The following is a 9556-nucleotide window of genomic DNA, read 5'->3' as shown; positions in this document are numbered from 1 at the left end:
GTTTTTTGCAAAACTAGTTCCCATCCCCAAACAATAGACAATACATGCATTTGAATGACATTTTAAGAACAGTAAATATGATCTTTTTAAATACTGTAAGTTAAAAATGTTTTCTGACAAAACTCCCTAAATACATAGGTCTAGTAAGGGTTTCCAACATGATGACAGGCGAGGAGCCAGCAAAAAGTTGCATTTAGAGAGTTCTTTGAGGAAAAGAAATCCACCAAAAATGTGTTTCAGTCAAAGTAACCTGAACAAAGTTACATAGTAATTTTCCATCTTACTTCCTAAACTTAAAAATATTCTACTGAAGAATAATCTTCCTCCCTGTTTTTTGTTTTTCTGTCTCCCAAAGCTTATATGAAAGTGAGAATTCCTTTATCCAAGTACAATCCAATTTTACCTGATAGGTGTTTTTATAACATGTAAATATCATTTACTAGTGGGTTGGAATCAAATGGGGAAATGGAGGATACACGATAGATAAGGGAGGTCAGAAGGAAATTAATATTTGAGCACCTACTACGTGCTAGGTGTGTATGCATACTTTGAACAGATGATTCTAGAGGCAAGAGTATTATTGAAAGGGCATCGGTAGTTGGGAAGACAGCAGGAAAGGGTTTGTTATTCTGTGAGAAAAACAAATGACAAGTTATAGACACTGTACTAAGTATCTACTAAACAGCAGGTGTCTGGCTCCAAAAATCTCTAGCTAATCACACACAACTAAGTCATTTCTTTTCCTAATTTGATGGAATCAAAATGAAATCCCAAAGACAGTCACCAGGACAGACCTCTTAACGCTACATATGCTGGAATATGTAGAGAGAGATAAACATACAATATTACTAGTTTTAATTTTTGTGTGTTTCTAACCAAAGACATATCTTTGGAAGAAAATATGAACGTATACCAAGCACACCTTATTTGTATCAATTGAGATGTTGTCAATTACCAATTAAGTGGTTTTAAACCCTTATTTAATTTTAAGAAGAGCAGCAATATACATTACAATATTTGGGTACACTTTATTTTTATATGGGTTAACATTCTGCTATATTTCATTTCATTCGTTCTTGAGAAACTGAAAACAAAGGGAAATTGAGGGTAATTTGAAGGTTATTTCCAACCAATATCTGAGTCTTGCAGTATCTCATTATGCAGCCCTTTCTTCCCATTATTTTTTTATTTTTTTGCAAATAATAGTCATTTTGACCCAAATCCAGCATAAATAGCTTTTCACCAATTCCTAACTTAAGACAACTAAAATTTACAATCATGTGGCAGTATAAATTTTAAAATTACAATTCATACACCTTGACAATCAAGATAGTCTGAAGTACAAAAAGTAAATTGTCCTTTAGCTGAATTACGTTTTTTAAATATTAGGCCTGCTAGTTAATCTACAAAAAGAATACAAGTTTCAGGTGTTCTTCAAATACGTTTTGTAGATGTCATATGCTAGTAAACAACATATGCAGGTTCCTAAGATTTTTTTCCCCCAGTCGATTCATGACATTCAACAGAGCTCTCTATATGGAAATGTTTAAAAAAAAAAACTTTGAGGGGATTTATTTACTTTTGAATGAGTGTGTTATTTCCCTTTGTTTCAGATATGAGGCACAAACTTCTGAATTTAAGCTCTGTAAGGCATAGTACAAACCTCCAATTTACAAATAAGGAATTCTCTGAGGGTTGGAACTGCTGTGTCACGCAAAGAAGGGAAACTCATCTGTAAACTGGTACACTGCAATGTGTTAAGTGAGTCATGAAATGGCTGCTTGCCTTGGTATGCTGAAGAAAGGTTTTTGTGTATTTGTTTTTGAATAAGACATGCCCAAGTCACCATAAAACTCGCCACAGGCCTCCGCTACCTAGAACATCGACAATAAGAGTCCAGTGGCACACACTTATAACGCTTGCAATCACGATATAATATAAAGCATGAGTAAACTTTGTTTTTATACAAAACTGAAAAGAATCCCTTCCCGCCCCTAGCCCCTTCAATAAAACCCCAAAGAAACAAAAAAGAAAATCCTTTAGCTTCAATTGACTAGTGTGGATACAGTTAGGTTTCTATGCGTCACTGCAGCTAGGGTGATCAATATTTTCCTTTCTCAAGAGAAGGGATCTTGTCATGCACCCTAAGATGAACAGTGAAGCCACAAACCTCAATTCTGCATAGCAATTCCATCCCAATTTCATAAAGACAAATAGAACAATCTTTCCCTGTTTTGCTCAGCCTCTTCGAGCATTGAGATCAGTTTTAATCGACTACATCTACTATAGCTCTATTAAATAGAATATCTTGATTCCCTAAACTGTAACACTTATGATCTTGTGATGAGGTTTTCTCTATACACACTGTAGGCCTTCAAATGTTGTTTTCCTTTTTTTTTTTCTTTTTTTTTGCTGCACCAAATTTAAGACTGCCCTTTCAGGCAAGCAGTGGTCTCTAGCTGTTAAAACACTTCCTTAGTGGATCACAATAGCTTCTAAAACTGCCTTTCTAATAAAGGCCATCAGAGAGGTAATACTAAACTGTGCATTTGCCAAATAAGAATATGAATTGTATAAAAGCTCATATTCCAATCCTAGGTCAAATGGCAAAAGTTCTACAAAGTTGGTTTCCATGTTTGTATAAAAGCTCCGACTGATTTTATGTATTTTGCTATGAAATTACCTTTGGGTCTTATAGTCAGTATACCTCTACTCAGGAATGTGCAAATGATTTTATACAGCACGATGCTAGTACCGCTCTGTACGATAGTAAGGTTGTTTTTTTTCTTCTTTTCTAAATGGAAAAAAAATATCCCTAGTCAGAAATAAACTGACAAATTTACATTCTCCTCTCTTAAAAAAGTAAATAAAATAACATTATTCAAAATGTGAATTAGCTATAAGACATACAATACAATTACATAGATACATATCAATACAGCACATTCAATCTGCCAAAAAATTAATGATTACAAAGCCAGTATGGATGCTGCAATATCGAGAGAGATGTATGTACAATGATTAGAGCATTCATAATTGCACTATACCTATAAGCAGTCTGTTTCTTAATTAAATTACAGGTGCTATCTGAGCAAGGAAAACAAGTAACCTGTGTTGTTTGAGGCTGGGAGAGTAAAGAGAACATTCCATTACTATTGAGTAACTCTGGTACTCATCTAACAAGCCATTAATTTTCTCCCTCCCTTTTGTCATTCCAAAAGAGTGATTTATACGGAAGTTTAGACTTGTGCCAAATAGCATTGTAGTTAAAATGAGACCAGTGTCATGGCCTAATTCTAACTTCCCGGTTTTAAAACAATCATGATTTATTTTCTTAAATCGTATTTCAACTCAAGCTGCTTGACAGAAGCTCATCAATACACGTGCTGTATTTTTTGCATTTGTTGAAAAATTGCACATATAGAATTCCAAACATCTCTCCTAATAGGTTCAGTTACATAAATACATGTTCTCTAGAACACTGAAAGGGTACTTTTGAGTTAGGTCCACAAATCTTCCTTAAGTTCAACTTAACCAGTCACCAGTTTAAAAAGATACCAAAGGTGGTAAACTAGCAGTTAACTTCAGATTTTGCAAATTGAAGGTCTCAGAATGATACTATCAACCAATGTTCTTGGCAGACCTACTCGACCTTAAGGAACATAGAGAGAGAAAAATTGGCTTCAAATGAAGAGATATGAGCAGATTTCACGTTGCATCACGGAGGACATTTTTCCACATTGCTGATTTGGACACTCAACATGGAACGTGGACACTAAACAATGTGATCTTACGGGCAAAGAAAAGAATGGACCATGAGACTCAAATTTACAGTTACCAATTGTTTGGCAATTGGTGTTTCAGGTTCATTCTCAGTCAATTGTTTTAGGCTTCACAGTCTTACTCTCTTATAGTTTAAGATACCGGCTTTTCTCTTTTAAGTTCTTAATGATTTTGTTTTACAAAAAGCCAGCTTTGGCAACACATACCCATAATAAAACTCATTTAGAAGTTGTGGCCTAAACACTAAGAAAAAAATGGAGGAAAAGTTTGAACTGAGAAAAAAAAAAGTAAGAGCAACCTGTGAAAAGGTTCTGGGTAGCAGCCACTGGGGTAATGTAGTGTCTGTTGGCATGTTTTTTGGCATCTGCAATTTAAGGAAGAGAGGGTGAAAATAAGAAAAAGAAGCAAGGATGGGAGAAAGGACAATGGCACATGGTGTCTCTGCCCTTGCCTTATTGACTTCTGCACAGTTCTCTGAGCAACCAAGCGAAACGACACTCAACCATTAGATGGGCATCCACTGTCCCAGCCCAAAGTGAGGCAAGACAATATGTTTATATAAAAAAAATTCTATATGTGTATCCAGAGCAATACATTTAAAACCATAGTATTAATACTTATACTCCTTCAGCAAAAACTACAAATTGTTAAATTAAGCTGATGTTGATGGCTTAAATCGAATGACGTTGTCCTGACTGTGTCATTCGAGGGAAAAACTTGACCAAAAATGGAACAGAATAAAGGCCATTGTAACCCAGGAAAAATCAGGAGGAAGGTATGGGTTAGGAGGAGGGAAATCAGCTTCGTTTTGCTCAATAGAAAAGAAAAAGAGAAAGAGAAAGAAACAACTCTTATCTTTGTGAGTGCATGACTGAGAATTTAAAATACATTGAATCACAAGGTTTTGCCTAAAAAAAAGATAGAGAGGAAATGTGCTGGGACTGTACTTCAGCATCCTGTTTTTCCTCTGAATAGTTTAAATAAAATCATAATATTTACTACAAACTCTGTGGACACGCTCACACAGAGTCCAGGACGGCAATAAATTAGTATTATGCAAATTGTTTTCCACAGAAATACAGTCCCTCTTGTATAGCTTCAGTAGCCCACCAGGGAAGGGAAGGGCGGTGTCAAGGAGGCACAATTAGACCAGATTGTACTCCTTCAGGTTCAACTGGAGGATGGTGTCCTTGACGGCAGCAAAGACAAAGCGGATGTTCTCGGTGTCAGTGGCGCATGTGAAGTGGGAGTAGATAATTTTGTCACTGTCTGGGTTCAGGTCCACGAACATCTTCAGGATGAATTCTCGAGCTGCCTGGGCATCTCTCTGGGGTCCTATTGGTCAAGGGAAGAGAGGGGAACAGTTTGTCAGCTGATCCATTCATGGGTTTGCTCAATACATGTTTATTGGGTCAATGCCCATGAAGACGGCACCTGCACTACAGATTTGATCTGTTACAATCATGTTCCCCAATACTACTATGTGTAACTGCTCCTCTTTGTCATTTTATCTGCCCATCCATCCATCCAGCTATCCATCCACCCATCTCCATCCATCCATCCACAAAATGTGGTTAGTTGAAAACAGGCAGATGGCTTCAAGGCCAGACTAAGTTGAGCTCTGATTCCTTGGGTGATAGGGAGCCACTGCAGGCTCTTCGGAAGGGGAGTAATAGCTTCCTTTTTTGGACTGAGTTAATAGTGCTGGTTTCAGCGATACAATAAATGTGCATAGAGACACACTTACTATATATACTCACACTTACACAGACTTAGGCTCTCTTGTCAATCTACCTCCATATGTCCCCCCATTATGGATCACTTTACATTCTCCAGACTGAAATCTCACTCAGAGTAGAACATCTGTTCCTTAAGGTCAGGTCCATCTACAATCGTCCTCTGCAGCCTCACTTCTACAGACTTCTGGTGTTTCTGGGCACACTTTTATGTAACATCCATCACTAAGTGTGATGATAAAAAAAATTGGTTTACATTTTCTTATATTTATTCAGGGTCTCTTATGTGCCAAGCACTGTCCTAGATGCTCTGAAAAAGGATTGTGATATATTTATCAGGATATATTAATAACTTAGGTAATAATTTTGCAGTGGATTCCTAGATATGCCACCAAAATCACAGGCAACAAAAGAAAAAATAGATCAACTAGACTTCACCAAAATTAAAAACTTTTGTGCATCAAAGGATGTTATCAAGAACGTGAAAAGACAACCTACAGAATCAAGAAAATATGTGCAAATCACATATCTGGTAAGAGGTTAATATCCAGAATATATAAAGAACTCCTTTAACTCAACAACAAAAAGACAATCTGATTAAAAAATGGGCAAAGGACCTGAATAGATATTCTCCAAAGAAGATATACATATGGCCAATAAGCATATGAAAAGATGCTCAACATCATTAATCATTAGGGAAATGCAAATCACGACCACAATGAGATACTACTTCACATCTACCAGAATGGTTATAATCAAAAACATGGAAAATAAGTGTTGACAAGGATATGGAGAAATCTGAAGCCTTGTGCATTGTTGGTGGGAATGTACAATGGTGCAGCTGCTGTGGAAAACAGTTTGGTGGTTCCTCAAAAAGCTAAACACAGAATTACCATATGACCCAGCAATTCTATTCCAAGGTATATTGAAATTGAAAGCAGGAACTCTTAACAGATACTTGTACACAGATTTTCATCGCTGCATTATTCACAAGAGCCAAAAGGTGGAAACAACCCAAGTGTCCATCAACAGAAGAATGGATAAGCAAAAAGTAGTATATACATACAATGGGATATTATTCAGCCATAAAAACGAAGTTCTGATAGATGCCACAACATGCATGAACCTTGGAAACATTATGGTAAGTAAAAGAAGCCAGACACAAAAGAAATATTGTATGATTCCACTTATACGAGGTACCTAGAGTAGGCAAATTCATTGAGACAGAAAGTAGATTAAAGGTTACCAGGGGCTAGGGGGAGGGGAAAACAGGGAGTTACTGCTTAATGGTTACAGAATTTGTGAGGGGGTGATGAAAAAGTTTTGGGACTAGTGATGGTTGCACAGCATTGTGAACATAGTTAATGTCACTAAATTGCATGCTTAAAAATGGTTAAAATGGCAAATTTTGTTACGTATATTTTACCATAATTAAAAAAATTAATGTAACATACCAAAAAGCACTAATTGTACCCTTTAAATGGGTGAATTATATGGTATGTGAATTATATCTCAATAGAGCTGTTTTAAAAACTTATTTAATAGATCCTGATAAACGTATTAATTTAAAACTTATTGTTGTAAATTAATAACATGAAAACACCACCACCTATCAAGTACTGAGCACCTATCTTGTGTCAGTCTTTGCTGTACTATATATCCGCATTTCCTCCATTTTCTTCCAGTTAGTTCTATACTAAGAAAGAAGGAGGTCATGCTATAACTTTCTCCTCCTCCACTTCCTTCTCCCTGGCACAATTCTCTCAGGATCCACAGCTAAGGTTTTTTCTATCAATATTCTTGTTATCTCCTTGTTGGGATAAAGAAATCTTTGAAAACTCTGAGGGCCTGACCACCATTTCTAACAAAATGCATTGTGAGTTTCCGACAGCCAACTTGAAAACTTTTTTTGTGTGTGTGTGTGTGAGGAAGATCAGCCCTGAGCTAACATCTGCCAATCCTCCTCTTTTTGGTGAGGAAGATTGGCCCTAGGCTAACATCCGTGCCCATCTTCCTCTACTTTATATGGGATGCCGCCACAGCATGGCTTGACAAGCGGTGCGTCGGTGCGTGCCCAGGATCCGAACCTGTGAACCCCAGGCCGCCGAAGAGGAGCGTGCGCACTTAACTGCTATGCCGCCGGCTGGCCCCTTGAAAACTTTTTAAACCAACGTTATTGCAAATTGGGGATTACCCCTATGAGCTTATATCCAACATTGCCAGAAGTTGGGAGGAAAGAGCCATGAAAACAGATTATTCTCATTTGTACAATAAACAAAAGTAATGTTTGAATTTTTGACTTAAGTGCCCAGAATTGAAATTTTTGTCAGTGATTAAGGCTCGCATCATATTGAATGAAAAAGTGCCATAATTGAAAATACTCTGATATATATAATTATTTAATGTCTGCCTCATATTTTTCAATGTACTATTGTTAAGTTACTAATTCCATAGCAGTGATAAAAATATTTAAAACTAGGCTAATAGATAAACCAATGTTACTGCAATGAACAACAACAAAAAAATAAAAAACAAAACAAAAAAAGAAGAAATAAAATTAGGCTAATAGATTTTGAGAGCTGGAGAAGCCTCTCATTGTCATAAAAGAACACTATCTTTCTGGCTTGTGAATGAATTTCCGTATGATTTTGTACTTAACCTATTTGGGAAAGCAAGGTCTATTTTTTTTCCCTTTTTCTTTTAACCTAAAGAATATCAGAACTAACTCAAGTTCACTGAAGAGCACTTGGAAGTGCGTTATGTTTTTAAGCATAAATTATGTTATTTGAATAAACAAACTACAAAGAAATCATTATAGTCATCACAGCAGGAACAGAATTCCACAGTCTCTATGAACAATTTTGCAATTCAAGTCCATGTGGAAATGGTAATTTCCCTTCCTGAAGAGAAATACAAAAATGGCATTCATTACGATTAAGACCTTGTAAGTACAAAAATATGGAAGTGTGAAATTTATAATACTATAAACATGTTTATTATAAAAACCACTGCAGAGTGGGCCTAGAGTTTTTTCAGTCTTAGCTCATCTTACAAGGGCTTTGAGTCTTGTGAAATGACAGCTGCGTGCGTTTGTGAATAACAATCGATGTCTTGTTGCTTTTTTCGTGGCCAAGTTTCCTCTGTGTGTTATGTGTATACAGGGGGAGATTAACAATAAAAAAACCTCTTCAGATTTTAAGACATTCACAATGGCCACATGTTGGAAGGAAAATGCTCATAGTGATGGGGAATCTGGGGAAATTATCAGACAAAGGAGATATGTAAAGAGATTAAGACGACATTGCACAGAGAGAAAAAAACAGTACCCCAAACACCTGTCGCAGAAAAAAGTCTTTTTTTATTGCAGAAAAATCAACCCAAGTGTGCTGTGGTTGTGTGTGCTGCATCTGTCCTCTGTCATCCGTATGCACGCACGTCATGAAAACACGCTGGCCCACAGGTGGGTGCTATGTTCCGGGCGGGAGGTCATCTCCCTTCTGCTGATTCTCAACAAATTGTGAGAAAAATTAAGAGTCTGTCTCTCCTTCTAGGTGTGTGAGGTAAGCAGGTGTGTTTGGGTCTAAGCCAGGTGCTCCGTGCCCATCCTATTCAGGTAGACCTTGCGTATAAAGAACTAGCCCGTTGGGAGAGCAAGTTAACGACACATGAACATGTCACTTCCTTCCACAGTTTCCTCAGGAACACTGGGGAATAGTCTCAGGCATTTACGACTTGGTGGCAGGCCAGTGGCAAATTACAAGGAGTAAAAGTGAAAACACTGTTCAGGCTAGGAAAGTATTTCTTTTTAAAGGAACAGCAAAGCACAAAGGAAAATGCACTTGGAGAGAGGATGGGAACACACTGCTTACAAAAACGGTACTATGGCTAATACCTGAAAACATCCCGAAACTAATAATGTTTCCCCAGCACCGTACCAAATGCAAGTGGGATGAAAAGATGAGTAAAATTCCATCCCTGATGTGTTTGTATCTTCATAGAAAGTTATGAAGCCAAACTGAATCTTAGGTTTTTGACAT

The 9556-nt window shown here is 37.0% G+C and overlaps 1 protein-coding gene across 1 annotated transcript in view; it reads right to left on the bottom strand.

Moving 5' to 3' along the window:
• Nucleotides 1–271: 271 nt before the first annotated feature.
• Nucleotides 272–9556, bottom strand: part of GNAQ (G protein subunit alpha q) — a 288961-nt gene continuing 279676 nt past the window's right edge. The window contains exon 7 of the mRNA XM_004439624.3: nt 272–5118. Coding sequence (XP_004439681.1) covers nt 4928–5118 — 191 coding nt within the window. The 3' untranslated portion in view covers nt 272–4927. The remainder of the gene's footprint in view (nt 5119–9556) is intronic.

The sequence above is a fragment of the Ceratotherium simum genome, chromosome 20, assembly GCF_057802395.1.
Source record: "Ceratotherium simum simum isolate JZ-2026a chromosome 20, ASM5780239v1, whole genome shotgun sequence".
Classification (NCBI taxonomy): Eukaryota; Metazoa; Chordata; class Mammalia; order Perissodactyla; family Rhinocerotidae; genus Ceratotherium; species Ceratotherium simum.
This window is presented reverse-complemented; position numbering and strand designations above follow the sequence as displayed.